This window comes from Agrilus planipennis, unplaced genomic scaffold, assembly GCF_000699045.2.
Source record: "Agrilus planipennis isolate EAB-ADULT unplaced genomic scaffold, Apla_2.0 scaffold76, whole genome shotgun sequence".
NCBI classification, from domain to species: domain Eukaryota; kingdom Metazoa; phylum Arthropoda; class Insecta; order Coleoptera; family Buprestidae; genus Agrilus; species Agrilus planipennis.
The window spans coordinates 420960-436855 of NW_020442430.1; the positions used below are offsets into that span (position 1 = coordinate 420960).

General features: G+C 35.8%; 1 protein-coding gene across 3 annotated transcripts in view; it reads left to right on the forward strand.

Moving 5' to 3' along the window:
- The window catches only part of LOC108733254 (serine/threonine-protein kinase minibrain), a 187365-nt gene that overhangs the window by 91622 nt on the left and 79847 nt on the right, over positions 1 to 15896 (forward strand). Inside the window, exon 1 of one of the 3 annotated variants that reach the window (XM_018464345.2) lies at positions 5827 to 5933. The exons of the other annotated variants lie outside the window; for them this stretch is intronic. Within the exon in view, the coding sequence (XP_018319847.1) occupies positions 5927 to 5933 (7 nt within the window). The 5' untranslated portion in view covers positions 5827 to 5926. Of the gene's footprint in view, positions 1 to 5826; positions 5934 to 15896 lie in introns of those variants that run through there. 3 annotated transcript variants of the gene reach the window in all.

The following is a 15896-nucleotide window of genomic DNA, read 5'->3' on the forward strand; positions in this document are numbered from 1 at the left end:
ATTTTTAAATCGCGATTGTCCTTGTGAAAATCGACGTGCCATGTGTGTAAATGTTCATGATTCGGTTTCTGCATTGTTATTTTTCCCCGTCGTTTCGAGGAGGTAAAAATTGCAGACTGTGACCTAGTAAAATCGACCAAGGCGTTATGCCGAAGTACACATATAACCTACGTGTATTTGCTCATGTCTGTGTCTACCCATGTCCGTGTATGCTTGTTTGCAATCTAGGTCAGTGGTGGACCAGTTTAACTGCAGGAACTTGTCTAATATTCGTAGACACACAATAAAAATGTTCGCGTTGAGGGATTTAATTTGTAATCCTGATAATACCTAAAGTTCCTGAAACAGAGTACTAGTCAAACAGCTGCCTCATTAATTATTCATATTATCATTTAAAAATACAAATAGTTTCGCATTTTTTAAGTAAGTAGTGGTAATAAGGATATAGAAATACCCTCTTGTGCGTAACTATAATCATCGTATTGTATCGTAAACGTTGAAAGCAAAATGTCTTTTTTATTTTTTTTATCGAATATAAAAATGTATGAATGTATGTTACCGGAAATGTATGAAATCTAGGAATTGTATACAATTTCGAGGCTATTTAGGAAATCTACAAAATATTATTTCAAAGATTTTTTAACACACATATATCCTAGGAAATGTATACATTATATGAAATCCCGATATTGTACTAGGAAATGTATAAAACTAACGCTCTCTGTGAATAAAATGAATAAAACACGTTAGTAAACTGAGAATCAGAGTTTTCTGTGTTTAAGTGGTCCTAGTACAATCGCCTGATCGCATTGTTTGGTTAGATTAGGTTAGGTTAGGTTTGGAGATGTATATACATTAGTGACGGTACACAGTACATCTATCTCTGTCTAATACCGCTTACCCACCCATTCCTACGATTTTTAACTGGAGGCTAAATAATACTCTCCATTCTACACTCTGGCCTAGTAGCACCACGTTGAAATTTTATTTTTTAAAGTTTGGTTTGCAGAAATTAATGTTCAAGGATTTCTCTTCTTTGTTTTCATCTAAATTATACATATAAGTTAGTATATATTGGTGTATAGGTAGATGAACAGTATAAAATTCTTAAAATTTGATTTGAACCTTTCGATAATTTTTGTAGAGAACTATGCGAAATTAAAGGAAAGAACGATGGTTTAAGATTTGGCCAACGATGTTTTTGTAGGTATTTGAAAAATTGTGAAATTATGGAGAAAGAGTATAACATGTTTGAAACTGTTGATTGAACAGGCTTCGTTCTAAATTTGCATATGGTCATTGTCAACTTGGTGATGAGGCGTATATGAGCTCTATTGACTAGCGATGTAAATCGTCCTGTAATAATACAAAGTCGTCTATTTCTTAAGCACGACATATAAATTCTGTTTATAGATTGCACGAAAGGTATAAAAATCGCGTCGATTCTATAGACATAAAATATATAGATAACCAAGTCATACAGAATAATAATTAGTAACGAAAGCAATAATTGTCATAGTCGGGTTTTCTTAATTGATATACATCGCTAATAAGTGATATGTGCGTGTACGAAATAGTGAAAGAAGTAACGATACAGGACTAGTAATAATAAAAATAGTGTTCATCTGCATACCCATGCAGTTAGTTTATTATGTATTAAGTTCCCTAAAGTAAAACAGATCGAGTGCTGAGTTGCATTTTGAACTGGGTTGACGACTGTATCGGAGTCTCCTGAGATATTTGTTACCTGGTTTAATTCTAACGTCACGGTGCCGGCAAAGTCTGTCGTCTTTCTAACCTACTTAGAAGCGAAATCTTGTCAAAAATAAATTCGTGTCGAAACGCCTTCGGGTGCTTTTACTTTGTCGACCGTGTCGCGCATGGAAACAGCGTGGGTGACAATTCGTCCGTAGGTTAGTCGCCTTTTTTGGACAGAAAGACGAAATCCAGAATCCATGCTCACAGTTATTATCTTCTACTTCTACAAGTACACATTATTTTAAGAATTAATCAGCGGATTGTTACTTTTTTCGCGAATACACTAATCTTTCCAGTACACACAATTGTGCCACCTTAATGTAAGTGTAGATGAATTGAATTAGCGGCGATATTGTTTAAAGCCGTAAATGTAAGAACTGTTCTATAGAGGTTGGCTGTTAACATATACACCCGGAATCACACTTAATCTAATCTAACAAATAAACAATATACAATCATGAGTAAAAAAATACACAACAAATACTACACCGATGTTGATAATCACCAGTTGATTGAGTGCAGCGTTGCGGGTCCTATTTCTTTACCAGGGCCGGAATAGTACTTTTAACTACGTTTTTCTCGAAAACATTCCACAGTTTTCGGACATAAAACAATGACTAAATTTTCATATTTTATCTAGCTCTATCACCTCCTGTAAGCTCTACTCTTAATTCTCTTACACCCTGTATAAATAAGGCACGAATTCAATCAAATTTTATAATTAAATTTGTTTTATGTACACAATGTTACGAAAATTAAAATTAATCCTTGTAGTTTTAAACACGTTTGTAAAACTGTCAATCTTAATCGTGGATTAAAGTGTAAAGGGATTAAAATATCATATGAAAGCAGAATGCATAAATTTAATGTAATATTAAGAAAAAGTATTGTTCAATCACTATATGTATATACATATCAATGGCATGGTCGCGGCGTTAAGTACACATTATAATTTACCTGCTTCCTTCGAGGCGTTAAGTGCACGCAAAAAGGTCGCGGCGCTAATAATATAACAGCTTTTCCACCCTGCCAACGATCCATGACATCAAAATAATGTTTTGAATTGTAATAATGCTCTTTTATCTCGGAATAAGGAATGCGGTTTTCAGCCAGAAAAGTACTAGTTTAAACTCAGGTCTGCAATCTCTTGGAACTTCAGAAAATCAAACTTCTAAGTCAATAGAATCAAAAGATACGGATATGCCCCTTGTTTTGACACTCGCAAAGGAATCAAAACCTACTGGGCACTTCCCGTTGATCTAGATTTCTGAAATTCCGCAAAAACCAAGTGAAATATTTTTTTTAATATTATAATTATACGTTTTGGGAACCGATTTTAGGGGGAAACATGAAATATACTCGGAAACAGAGGGAAAGATCTTCTACATTCGATTCCCTTAGCGGATTATATTTACATACCTACAAGTTTGTACGGAACCCTCGGTGCGCAAGTTCGACTCGGACTCGGTTTTGTAAGAAACGTAGGAACCCAATAAGGCGCAGGGTGGCAGTATTTTCCACAGAAGAGTAAAGGATGAATAGCTTGTATAAACGATGCCGCAGGCTGTGGTTGTTTGTGAAATGAAATCGATAGCGCAAAATTCAAATAAATCAAAGGGTGAACTCTTACAAGAAGAATCGTAGATATTTGCATAAAAGGACCGATACGATACGATGATGGTAGCTCGCTTACTACGTATGGTATGTGCTACATACATATATGTCCCCAGTATAGAACCAAACACAAATGTATCACGATGAAACATTAGATTAGTTACACCACAATATAACAAAATAGCGTAAACATGGTCAGTCAATTAATGGTATCTATTGGAAAAGTAAAACAACAATACTGGTACAGGCATGAAGGTCTAGTTAGGCATATTAGAGGCAGAAACAGGAGTTAAGAGGAGTAGAAGTAGACCTAGATTAGAATACTGTTCAGAAATTTGAGGATGTTGGATGTTCTAGTTTGCGGCATAACCATCAAGGTCTATTTGGGTGAAGGATTGAAAGCTCATTCAGCGCACGGAGGACGGAGCCACTGATACTAGTTTTACCTAGGGGTTCAGTGCGACCTTCTAGAACCCTCTGGTACGGGCAGGACTTATCTATCTAACCACAGTAGGTTTAGAAGCTTGGTGCCCGAGTGAGTTTACACCGCTCACCCATTGAGGTGTATCTCTTCTCACCTAGCATGTCAGGGTACCTAGGACCGGAAATCTGGAAAACTCCGGAAAATAACAGAGAAAAAGCCGAGAAATTTGTAAAGCGTGCAGGAAGATTTTCAAATCGCGCGGTATCGACGAAAAAATACGTTAATTTTTTACGAATAACATAAAATGTACGTGATGGTTATTTTCATTCAACCTCTCTGTTTTATTCTTAATCATCCACCTAACATTAATTGCTATTTCTAATAACTTGAATACTATAAATAATGTGGATCGAAACGATATAATCGGAAAAGTTACGTTTCATTTGGTGCTAGATACCCTAATGTAACTAGTACCATTACAAGCCCAATCTCAGGCCTCAACATGGAACCCTCGGGCTTCCTGTAGTACCAATTTTCATCACTGGTCGGATGTTGGAGGGATAAATCTCGGATTACTCGGATTACTCGGATTACTCGTATTTCGGCACTAGTAAGCCACCTTCCCTTGACCCTGACACTTACGTCGATCGGGCTATCATGACCCCTCTAGGATGACTAGTGAGCAAGGCCACTCTGTCATACAATAAGTGACCTCTGATTAGTTCTATATTGCTTTATTATTTATATGATAAGACCGTTGAAGGTATTTGTTTGAATGAATTTTTCTATACCACGTCGTATTTCTCAAAAGATGATGCCGTTTAATGATTGCATAATACAGAATATCCAAAGTTCGGTTGTCAACTCGTCATTAGTGTACGCAGTACCAAAAAAACAAAGATACCGAATCGTCTAACATTGTTTCGACGTATGTAGTCAGAGCTTTATATCCGTTGTTGCTGCTGTCACCTCTCGCAGCGTACTGTGCTAAAGCAATGGTACGTAAAACCAGGGACTCGGGTTCGATTCTCGGCGAGGATGTGACACTAGTAACAATTTTTCCTCATCATCTGAAGTGGTAAAAAAAAATCGGTTGTCTGTAAAGTTGGTTTACTGACGATAGTTCAACGTGACAATGTCATAAGAAAATACTGATGGAATGGTTTCATTTTTCAATAGAAAGTTTTAATTTTATTTGTTTGATAGATATTTTGTATGGATATAGAGAAGGAGGTAAATGGAAATGTATTATTGTATAGCAGCTGTCCACGCGGACGCATCGCTCACTCAAGTAGGAGAGAGACAGATGTCGAACGCTGCCGAACGCGGAGGCCGATTGTGCCTCTTTGTCGGTCGTTCCGCGCTCTCGCTTCCACTTCAAGCCTTAAATGGAACGCCTCAGAGCGAGGTTACGCCTCATGAGTCATGTTTTTTCGTGCGTGCAGCCGGGCTCCATCGAATTATAAGACGTTGTCACGTCAAAAGTTAACTCACTTTAATGTATTGAGATTAGCCCTACAAAAATTCTTTTAAATGTCTTATTTTTTATAGTTTGTGCTACTAAAACTCTCGATTACGCTTGATAAGTTTTGTTTTATGAGCAAATCATAGAATTTAAAATGCACGTAGGTATGGTAAAATATACGTCATATAGGTAAATAGTCACATGAACGATGTATAAATCGTTTATGTCTGGTTTTATCCACTGAGCTCTGCTAGCGTCTTTGAACTTTGATGAGTTTTTTTTTTCTGTTTCTCTAATAACGTTGATATGACATGCAGATGTGTAGTTGATACAAGCATTCTCAGTCTCAAACATTCCCCTTACATGTATATCCGCACCTGTATGTGCGGTTGCCAAGTTATATTAGTTTTCTTTTCATTTCAAAAAGTTGCAATTTGTGGTAATATCGTTTGTTTTTTGTTTGTTCCAGGTAAGTTCAGCGCAATTGCATCGAATTGAGCGAAGGAAAAAGGGAGACGTGTGTACGTACGTCTACCGATCGTGGACCGAGTGCCGCATGAAATCTTAGTTTTCTTACCACTTTAAATTCTTCAGAAGCTTTTAAATCGCAGTTGTATTTATGTGAACAACGGCTATTGATAATACCCACTAAAATAACCGACAATATGAAAGGTAAATTAGTTCGTAATTCGCAGTTTGATCGAACGATTGCAAGATTTGTAGATTATTTTGCAGCAAAATCTTTGGATGACTCCAAAAAACTTCGTTTACAACAGCTACAGCTCAATAACAGTTCATTTGCTTGAAATATTTATTATCAAAATAGCTTAAATATTGTGCACATGTCTACATCGACATTTTAAAACAATAAAAACGACAAAAATAACTATATAACTTAGCAATGGGTGACTATTTGATGTTCTTGTTCATCCGTTTGCTGGGAATTCGGAGATATCAGTTTTGTATTCAGGTCAGTTACGCACATTCCACACACATACTCAATCTACGCAAAGGAATGCGTAGTATGTACATACCTAATAAGGATGTACCTCTATATGTATACATGCGTATATGTACACAGATAGATTCATACATATCTACATACATTACATTGATTATAAAATTGACCAATCAAATGATCCCATTAATGTATACGTAATATCAGTATTAAGACTATCATTTACATTCTCAGTTCTATTATAGTAAAATAGTAGTCACTTTTCTACATTTCAGGTAGAGATACACCGAGTAGTGATTTTGCCCTGATTTGGGCAACATTGGTTTTCTATTTTAATTTTTCTGGGTCATGTAGTTCCCCAAAAAAAATCAAAATATATCTGTTTGTTTAACATTTAACAAAAATCGGGTTTCGTACTTTTCTTAAGAACACCCTAAACTATCATTTGCCAGAAGCGCAGGTTCTAACGCATTACTATGTGGCTGGAATTTATTTAATAAGTTTTAAGTTTTTTTTAAATAAAACAAAATGCGCTTCGTACTTGTGTAGATAATAAAGAAAGCTTTGAGCTTTGAGCTTTCCAAACCATCTTAAGTTCTGTTTAAAAAGTCGTTTAACGATAACTTATAGGTATGATTTAGTCACCTTGCAAGCTTTTAGTATTTATAGATATTATAGGCTCGTTTCAACAGTTTTACCCCTAACGTCTCTTTTAAAATCCGTCAACCGAAAATTTAAATTTCATTGGTTTAGCGTTTAATGAAAACCTATATGCCAACAAGCCACAAAAACACCGAACTTGTGACGCTCAGGTCATACACATATATATTATTGTTCACGAGAAAAAGTAAACGCCATATACCAAAATAACAAATAATTTAGTGTAGTAATCAATTAATAATAATACAAATTAGGTTAAACGACCTATCTCAATGCAATCTTAATTACATCATTATTGCTACTGTTGGTTTTCCTTTTTTCTCTGGTAGAATTACCCGACACTACCTGGTGTCACCTAAAAGAAGTTCCGGATCCAAACCGGGTAGCCTGATCATCTCTAATTTCAAGTGATGAGTTCAATATCTACTGTTGCTAATCAGATTGGTTTTGTACAGACCATGTTGATGTGTTAATAATCTTAAAATAATAATATTTTATATATCCTGACAATGTATGTAGTTGTTACGAATTTGTTTCTTCTTTATCAGTCGGTTATTGAGATATATAACAGATATTCGGAATAAATTTATGGAGTGAATGATCGCCAAAAAGCATTCGTTTGAATAGTGTAACAAAGTCCGGGAGCCGGGAACGCCGGGCGACTCGACAGTCGGACGGGACGAGTTTGCTGTTGCGGAACGGAACTCCCGAAGTCAAATTAGTAGGACGTTTCGTTGAAAAAGGGAATAATTATTAATAAGCTGTTCTCTGATGTATGTGTTAGGACCACTGCCAATTTTACACAATGCCCTCTCTTTCACATGCCAAAACTTCAAAATGGGACCGTATTATTATCAATTAAAGCACTTTTGGGTGCAATCACCCCGAAAGTATAATTTTCCAGATTTTCAGGCTAAACGACCGACAGCTTGTAACGGCCATTTTATTCCATTACAATTTCATTATGTCGATATAGAAATTAATTATGACTTGTAACTTGTAGACCGTAGCGCTTCATAAAATGAAAACATCGAGGTCGTTGCGTTCTAGTAAATTTTATTTGTATATTTAATCCGTTTTTATGAGATATGTAAATCAACTGAAAATACATTTTTATAGTCATCTATCTCCTCATTATATTTGTTAATTAATTCATTTCGTTAGGTTGATGCTTAAAACAATGCTGATAATTACCCAAAAATAATTGTTTTCCTGTAAAGTAATTAAAAACCTTTTTCGTTAAAAAATTTATACATTTCTCACCAGGTAATCAGCAACTCACAAGACTCCAACAGTAAAATTTCTCGCTACCACGACTAAGATCAGAATCTGGATTTAATCAGAGATAATACAATTTAGAATGAAATTTTCAAAATTGTAGCAGTAATTTTTACAAATCGGTGATTGCCTAAAATTTAGATGAATTTAAAAAAAAGATTATTAATATTAAAACCGATTACAATTGATGTATGAAATTTGAAAAATTCAAGAGTTAAGCTGTTCCGGAAATAATGACGATGGTGCTCGTGAAACTGCTAGTGCATTCTCATTGGTTTTTGCTTGATACTTCCACATTCAACTTATTTTTATATTTTGTGGTAATACTTTGCTGAATGCAGATTATTACTAATCATTACGTACAATTGACTTGTCTATGTACGTATCCGCTGTTTGTGAAGATCACGAATAGGTATGTGTGTTTCCTCGAAAGCAGATAAGATAACGCCGTAACTGTTGACTCGTTAACTAGGGTACTTTGTATGCGCACTTTCCCTACATTATGGTACTATGACGAGAGGCACTCTACAGTGCCTCCAGAGATGTTACCTTTCAAATATTCCGGAATGCTGATCACTGATCAGACATAGTCTATGTATTTTGCCGAAAATACAAACAGTTAAATAATATCAACATCATCATCATCATAGGGTCGTCAGTCCTAAGACTATCCTGAGCTAATCTTTGATTTTCCTAAAATTAGAACATCCCACATCTTTAACTATTCGACCTAGGTCTGCTTCTAATGCGTCTTATTAAATTAGAAAGAGTAAAAGAACACAGGACGTTATGGAAGTCAATAAGGAATATCTCAGTTAGGTTGGTAGGACACCTTCTCAGGCATAAGGAGCTAGTTAGTTTAATCATAACCAAACAATTAAATCAAAAAGGTCAAGTAGATAAAAATCACAAATATTAAAGATGCCATGGTCTTCTTTTATTTTAAATTGCAAAAACGTTTTTAATTTTCTTTTGACTCGTACTGACTAAATTTTTAGCTATTGTTCTAATTTCAGAACATTCTAAGTATTTTTAGGTTCGAGGATTCACATCAAGCGAAGCCAATTTCAAAGTTTAGAGTCGCATCTGCTGTAGGTACTCTTGGTGTCACTTTCCATTTGCCACTAAAAAAATCTGTTTTCGACAGCACACAATTTTTATTTTCGTTTTACATCTCAACTTTTCTTCTCCACGCTATGTATAAATATAGTCTCAGATTTAATTGAATGTCGAACATCGCGATTAAGCAAGTCAGCCTTCTCTTCACTGTAAATAAACGATGAATGAAGAGAAGGAGAGAAATATTATTAGAGTGAAACATTCTGATGTTTATTTATAGTGACTTCGTAAACAGTTGTTAAGCGCATCAGTATTCTTTCGAATAACAATTGAAGTATGTCACAAGTTCTTTTATAACTGTTAACATAAAACATTAAAATTTTTATAAACTTCTTTTTCTATTTTAATTGAAAAATTATTTGGTAAAGGTCTAGATGATGGCGGGGGATCAAANTCGCACCGAACCCTAAAAAAGACTGAAAAGTAAAAAATTAATGAATCATTTTACTTCAGATTTATAGACTGCTGATTTTTCTTTTTCTTTTGAATGAATAAAAAGCAATAATGTTTGACTTTCACTTTTGGAAATTCTGTTTGTCTTGAATGTATAGAGAGTGGGCCGTAAAACAATAAAAAAGACGCTTTTTCTCCATCTTAACGTCTGCCCACTTAGTCATTGCCGCCTACAAGCAAGCAGTGAAACTGCCGCCCCTCGGACTTGCGGTAACAACCACCACCACTACCTCGCCTTACAAGGCCCTAGTAATAGAATTGTCGCATGAGCGCACATCTTGAAGAAGTACTAGAAGCTCCATTGCACTTTTCCCGATACATTTACACACATACACACGCGGGTACATTTACAGATGCATCTATATCGCAACATCGCCATCGTCCTCTTCAGCACGATATTTTCGCCTTTTATCCCGTGTAGGGACTTTTGATTTGTATTCGCTCCGTGGTGGATGGAGCCCCTTAGCAGATGGTGATCGAAGAAAACTCGCTATTCATGATGTCCACCGCAGACGTTCGATTTTATTAATAGGAATCTTGAGAAAGAACCTTATCAGACTCGTTTTCATTTAACGGTCATCGTAATCTTACCCAATCGATAACAGCAAACGAAAACTTAATTGTTTAAGAAATTGGACATGTCATAATTTTGTACGTGTAGGACATAAATCGGAAGAAATTAATTTGTAGATACCTGATGGTTAATGTTTACGCTTAAGCTGCAATTGGCATCTATACTACTTATATATTTATGAAATTTTCTATCCTTTTTGAGTTTGATCTTGAAATTGTATTATCGTACATACTTTCGTCATAATCGGAAGAAATTTTACATACTTGACGTTCCTTATGCAACATAAACGGATACTAAGAAGGGATTTTTTAAAATCCAACCCCTAAAGAGATGAAAAAATGGTTCAAAGTTTGTATGGATCAAAACACAACCTAAACCCCTGAGTTTGAAGATTTCAGACTTTACACATATGTAGGATCTTTATTGTAAAATGAACTTTCAAAATACCACCCCTTATGTTATAAAATGGGTGTTTGCAATAAGGGGCAAGCTTTGCGGGATGTTAACTTAATGCAGCAGGGAATGTCATGGTGAGCAAAACAGTATAATTAAGAGATAAAAACAATTTCTAAAAAGTCCTAAGTCGGTCCTGGGCGTGAATTGGTAGCACAGGTATTAATACAATGAATTGCGATAACAACTAAGCAACTAACTTGGTGAAGGACGTATACAGTGTCGCTTGTGGAACGAACAATAACGTAAATATCAACAGCTTGCTACTACACTACTACACACCATAATGTTTTTACGACCGTTACGATAAAAATTAATTAAATAAACAATTTTGTTCATCGCTGATAATATGCAGCATCCATCAAAATGATTGCCGGTTTCTTTTAATCTCTGTACCGCATTTAAGACGGTTTGTCGCTGAGGAAGTCTTCGTTACATTAACATTGTACTTGCATTACCCGTGAATTAGTTCATGTTAAAAAGTTGTTCTGTACTAAACGCTATTGTAACAACTACCTATGTGCTTTTCTGCACTAACCCCGTCTTATGACAGATACACTGACCTAATTTTAATCAGATCGACTGACTACAATATTAAAAGAATAAAGAACTACTATTAGGTTGTAACATAAACATCATCAGTCACACTTAATCTAATTTAACAAATAACAAATAATGCGTGAGTACAAAATTACAGAAGAAATACACAACACGGATGCTACTAAGCAACAGCTGATTGAATGCAGCGTTATATTGTAGCATTTCTCTCCAGGGTCGGAATTACATTTGCCTGCACTCTCGACTACGTTTTTCTCGAAAACGTTGAACTTTCGGACTTGCAAACGTTTACCTAATTTTCTCGTTTTATTATCACCTCCTGCAAGATTGGTACTTATTTTAAAAACACCTTGTATTATCTAATTCTACGCCGACGAATGTCACAAAAGCTATTATACAGTGACTATTTAAAATGCGATTGTAATTAATCCCCAGAGAGACACCAACGTAACTCCAGGAAAAAAACGAAAATCGAATAGCGTAAATTCAAAATTTGTAATACCTTTTGAACAGACTTCGTAGATAGTATGGTGGTACTGGCTGTGGTTGAATCATTAGGCTGAGTCATTAGGTTAGTATTGAGAAACTCCATGTTTAAAGTTGAGTGCTATGCATTATAGATCATTAAGATAAGTGTAGTAATCATGATCATGATTGCATACTTTGTAGGATATTTTGTATAGTAGATACGGACTCTAAGTGAGTGATTCCGACTCGCACTAGTCCAGTTTTTCATTTCATTATTAATATGAAAACGAATTGTACTAGTTATCAAACTAAATAAACCACTATTTCTGTTTGTGCGTATCAGTTTCAGGAAATTGAAGGGTTTTTGAAGTTTCAGCGACTGTTTAAATAAATTAGGAAATTGAATATATTGATTTTGATATGTTTGATAAGCTTTCGATAGACTTGAATAGCGGGCATATTTGATTAAATTCAGTAAAAATGAAGCTTCCACTTTTCAAAGCAAAGTTTGTCAACTGCTTTTGTTAGTAAATGGTTTACTGTAAACACCAATGGAATAATTAGTTAATTAGATCAATGTTGATTTTTATTTTTAAAATGTGAGCTTTCAGTGATTCACAATTCGTTTTAATATTCTATCGTACTCCAAGTATGATTATAGTCTAATAAAATTCATAGAGGAGATATACTAACATGTAATATCAATTCTGACAACTTATTTTTCTTTTTTGTTTACATCAGAAAATATACCATGAAGATTTCTTAGTAAAAATGGTGAATGATGANGAATGCGTAGTATGTACATACCTAATAAGGATGTACCTCTATATGTATACATGCGTATATGTACACAGATAGATTCATACATATCTACATACATTTAGGTAGATGAACAGTATAAAATTCTTAAAATTTGATTTGAACCTTTCGATAATTTTTGTAGAGAACTATGCGAAATTAAAGGAAAGAACGATGGTTTAAGATTTGGCCAACGATGTTTTTGTAGGTATTTGAAAAATTGTGAAATTATGGAGGAAGAGTATAACAATGTTTGAAACTGTTGATCGAACAGGCTTCGTTCTAAATTTGCATATGGTCATTGTCAACTTGGTGATGAGGCGTATATGAGCTCTATTGACTAGCTATGTAAATCGTCCTGTAGTCGTCTATTCCTTAAGCACGACATATAAATTCTGTTTATAGATTGCACTTATTAAATTTTATTGAATGCAGAAATGCCAATTTTTAACGTCCAGTGTCAGACTAGAAACCAAAGCAGCCTCAATCAAGAGGGGTTTCAAATCGGGCGGAAATTGCTATAACTTTTGAAGAAAGGCCTCATAACACAATTAAAAATAATTACTGTTAGGAAACAGTTAAATTAGAGATGCAGATTACTCTTAGTGACTCAAGATAGCAAGAAGTGGATCCGTATCCAACCAGTCTTCGGACTGACGACCTTATATATAATGATAAAAACTCTGAACGAAAAACTAGAAGTGATACTGTACTGACTGGGGTCTAATGCAATCGTTGGTTGGAGTTGCTTCCTAACGTTTCTCTAGCCCGAGTCCACATCCAACATCGGAGATGAAGAAGTTCATCACTTCATCACTCCTTGAACTGTTTTCAGACTTACCTTCTATGATGAAAATGAATATGATGCAATGTACAGCGCACTTTAACGGTAAACACTCATGTAGGCCTATGAATGTGGTGTACGACATTTTGGATAAAGATGGTTTTGGTTTTGCGATTGAGGCAATTTTAAAAGAAAAATTTTTTTACAAATCAACATTAATGTATATAATTTAACATATGTGTTTGCACCTCGATTTCCACAAACATCATTGATTTAGTGCCTTACATATACTGATGCAGACAGGCACGTACTAGCGAATTCTTTGACTTCTTTTCACAGTGACGGAGGGTGCGTGGACTGCCGATCCACGCGCTATGTAAAGCCCCTGTTAAACGGCGCGTGGATTACCAATCCACGCTACGTGTAACAGGTTTTGTGCAAGGTGGTGCGGTCAAGCACGTCCTAGTGGCTTCTTCGGCTTCTTTTCGCAGTAACGGTGGACGCGNCACAAATGTATCACGATGAAACATTAGATTAGTTACACCACAATATAACAAAATAGCGTAAACATGGTCAGTCAATTAATGGTATCTATTGGAAAAGTAAAACAACAATACTGGTACAGGCATGAAGGTCTAGTTAGGCATATTAGAGGCAGAAACAGGAGTTAAGAGGAGTAGAAGTAGACCTAGATTAGAATACTGTTCAGAAATTTGAGGATGTTGGATGTTCTAGTTTGCGGCATAACCATCAAGGTCTATTTGGGTGAAGGATTGAAAGCTCATTCAGCGCACGGAGGACGGAGCCACTGATACTAGTTTTACCTAGGGGTTCAGTGCGACCTTCTAGAACCCTCTGGTACGGGCAGGACTTATCTATCTAACCACAGTAGGTTTAGAAGCTTGGTGCCCGAGTGAGTTTACACCGCTCACCCATTGAGGTGTATCTCTTCTCACCTAGCATGTCAGGGTACCTAGGACCGGAAATCTGGAAAACTCCGGAAAATAACAGGAAAAAGCCGAGAAATTTGTAAAGCGTGCAGGAAGATTTTCAAATCGCGCGGTATCGACGAAAAAATACGTTAATTTTTTACGAATAACATAAAATGTACGTGATGGTTATTTTCATTCAACCTCTCTGTTTTATTCTTAATCATCCACCTAACATTAATTGCTATTTCTAATAACTTGAATACTATAAATAATGTGGATCGAAACGATATAATCGGAAAAGTTACGTTTCATTTGGTGCTAGATACCCTAATGTAACTAGTACCATTACAAGCCCAATCTCAGGCCTCAACATGGAACCCTCGGGCTTCCTGTAGTACCAATTTTCATCACTGGTCGGATGTTGGAGGGATAAATCTCGGATTACTCGGATTACTCGGATTACTCGTATTTCGGCACTAGTAAGCCACCTTCCCTTGACCCTGACACTTACGTCGATCGGGCTATCATGACCCCTCTAGGATGACTAGTGAGCAAGGCCACTCTGTCATACAATAAGTGACCTCTGATTAGTTCTATATTGCTTTATTATTTATATGATAAGACCGTTGAAGGTATTTGTTTGAATGAATTTTTCTATACCACGTCGTATTTCTCAAAAGATGATGCCGTTTAATGATTGCATAATACAGAATATCCAAAGTTCGGTTGTCAACTCGTCATTAGTGTACGCAGTACCAAAAAAACAAAGATACCGAATCGTCTAACATTGTTTCGACGTATGTAGTCAGAGCTTTATATCCGTTGTTGCTGCTGTCACCTCTCGCAGCGTACTGTGCTAAAGCAATGGTACGTAAAACCAGGGACTCGGGTTCGATTCTCGGCGAGGATGTGACACTAGTAACAATTTTTCCTCATCATCTGAAGTGGTAAAAAAAAATCGGTTGTCTGTAAAGTTGGTTTACTGACGATAGTTCAACGTGACAATGTCATAAGAAAATACTGATGGAATGGTTTCATTTTTCAATAGAAAGTTTTAATTTTATTTGTTTGATAGATATTTTGTATGGATATAGAGAAGGAGGTNATTGCATAATACAGAATATCCAAAGTTCGGTTGTCAACTCGTCATTAGTGTACGCAGTACCAAAAAAACAAAGATACCGAATCGTCTAACATTGTTTCGACATATGTAGTCAGAGCTTTATATCCGTTGTTGCTGCTGTCACCTCTCGCAGCGTACTGTGCTAAAGCAATGGTACGTAAAACCAGGGACGCGGGTTCGATTTTCGGCGAGGGTGTGACACCAGTAACAATTTTTCCTCATCATCTGAAGTGGTAAAAAAAAAATCGGTTGTCTGTGAAGTCGGTTTACTGACGATAGTTCAACGTGACAACGTCATAAGAAAATACTGATGGAATGGTTTCATTTTTCAAAAGAAAATTTTAATTTTATTTGTTTGATAGATATTTTGTATGGATATAGAGAAGGAGGTAAATGGAAATGTATTATTCTATAGCAGCTGTCCACGCGGACGCATCGCTCACTCAAGTAGGAGAGAGACAGATGTCGAACGCTGCC